The sequence below is a fragment of the Urtica dioica genome, chromosome 8, assembly GCF_054948205.1.
Source record: "Urtica dioica subsp. dioica isolate 48M chromosome 8, U.dioica_male_clone48M_v1_H2, whole genome shotgun sequence".
Lineage (NCBI taxonomy): Eukaryota > Viridiplantae > Streptophyta > Magnoliopsida > Rosales > Urticaceae > Urtica > Urtica dioica.
This window is the reverse complement of record NC_142763.1, coordinates 16,043,646-16,045,524: the sequence shown is the minus strand read 5'-3', so window position 1 is coordinate 16,045,524 and position 1,879 is coordinate 16,043,646. Positions and strand designations below refer to the sequence as shown.

At 36.8% G+C, this 1,879-nt stretch overlaps 1 protein-coding gene across 1 annotated transcript; it reads left to right on the top strand.

The window, feature by feature from the left end:
- The first annotated feature begins 260 nt into the window (after window positions 1-260).
- LOC149388453 (ubiquitin C-terminal hydrolase 12-like) lies at window positions 261-1,879 on the top strand. The gene is made up of 4 exons (XM_089622437.1): window positions 261-294; window positions 513-615; window positions 685-878; window positions 1,644-1,879. The coding sequence occupies exons 1-4, from the start codon at window positions 261-263 to the stop codon at window positions 1,859-1,861; spliced, it is 549 nt and encodes a 182-aa protein (XP_089478563.1). The 3' UTR covers window positions 1,862-1,879.

Below are 1,879 nucleotides of genomic sequence, written 5' to 3'. Positions count from 1 at the left end.
TCGACAACTCCATCTTCTAAGGCCTCCCAAACGCCTTGCGCCTGTAGATTCACCCGCATCTTCAACGCCCACACTGAGTAGTTGCTCTTCGTGAGCATCGGATAGTTGAGCGTCACGTTTCCTTCCTTCCCGATATTCGTCGCCGTTGTGTCTCCTCCGGTGGATTTGCTAGGTGACTCCATGTACTTCGGCATCGGCTCTGATACCAAATGTTGGTTCCAAATATAAGATCGTTACCAAAGTAATGATAAAGAGTTAAAATGGGAATAAGGAGAACACTATATTGGGAGAAAAGTTCTTTCTCTTTGCTTAGAAGATAATATGTCAAATACAAGTTTTTTTTTTAGTTTTAAATGAAATGCATACAACTATGGCTATTTATAGGAAATGAAACATCAAGTATCCTTGCTCATCAAGTTTACTTGCTCATCAAGTTTGCTTGTTCATCAAGTTTGCTTGCTCTCCAAGTTTGTAAAGGCTTGCTCACCAAGTTGAGCTTATTAATCTCACAGAAATAACCAACCGAATCTTCACTTGGGTGATCAAGGACTTCTCCAAGCTGGGGAACGAATCGCACAAGTCCGAAGTTTTCACTTCGGACAAAACGAATAAGTGGTGCGTGATTTGTCTTGTTTTTCTCTGGTGTTTGCGTTTTTTTTTTTTTTTTGTTGGTATAATTATTAGTGTTGTTGTGCCGGGTTTCTGTAGGGTGTTTACGATTCTTCCGACAGTCGTTCCGGAAGGAAGTATGAGAGTTATAAGATCAATGGTATTGGAGCTATCTCCGGTGACATTTGGTGAAATTCGCGGGTCGGTTTACGCAGAGTATAAGCTGAGAGTGCTCGATCAAATCAATGGCAAACACTTTGAGCGCACAGGTATGTCCACCCTTTTTTTTTGTTGCAATTGTTACCAAATTTGCCTACTAAGAGCATGTCCAATGTAGTGTTAAAAAAATCGAGCTAAATGTATAATTTGATGCACAATACCAAACAATCCAATTGAGTGCTATAATTTGTGTCTAAAATTGTAAAACAAAAGAAATGCATTTTACTATTGATCCCAAGGATTTAGACTAGCGGGCTTAGTTGGGTAAAATCAGATACTCACAGTTAAAAAAAAATAAGGAAAATTTCACACATATATCGTTTAAAGATGATAAGTCACTGAATACCTCAATTATTGAATATTCTATAAAAACCTCATTTTTTTTTAGTTTTCAGATGATTTAATAGTTATATGAAATTAGACGGTAAACAACCAAGAAAAAGTTAAAGGAAACGGTGAACAATAAAAAAAAAGGTCAAATATAACAGGAAAAGCTTTAAAAAATATCCTTGGAATAATAATGAGACATGAGATATTCTCGAAAAAAAAAAAAATTAACCCGGTAGTCGAGTAATTTCCTTAAAAAATAATAAGCATTTTTTTATATTTAAGGTGTTAGACCATTGCTAATCTCACCACTCTAATTATGTAGTAGAGGTCCCAATTTTATAAGGAAGTAGCATTTACAATAGAATTCTACATCGGAGCATACGCATAACTACATATTGTAAGAGATTGGGCGTTTAGCAATGTGAAACGTTTAAATTGGTTAATTAGCATTACATATTCTAATGGATCCTTTTTATATGCTGCAGAGAGCTCATGTTTTGAACCCCCGAACGAAAGTCCGTTCAGCCACTTCACTGAGCTTATGCCGTTGGAGGATCTTCACGACGAGTCAAATGGATTTATCGTGAACAATACCCTGATTTTCCAAGCGGAATTCCTTGCTGTCTCTAAAACCAAGATGTCTGGCCAAAAAAGAGAGAAAAGTGGAGGCGACAAACGAGAGCGAGTGAACGCCAGCTCTTAAAAAAAAAAAATTATGTTC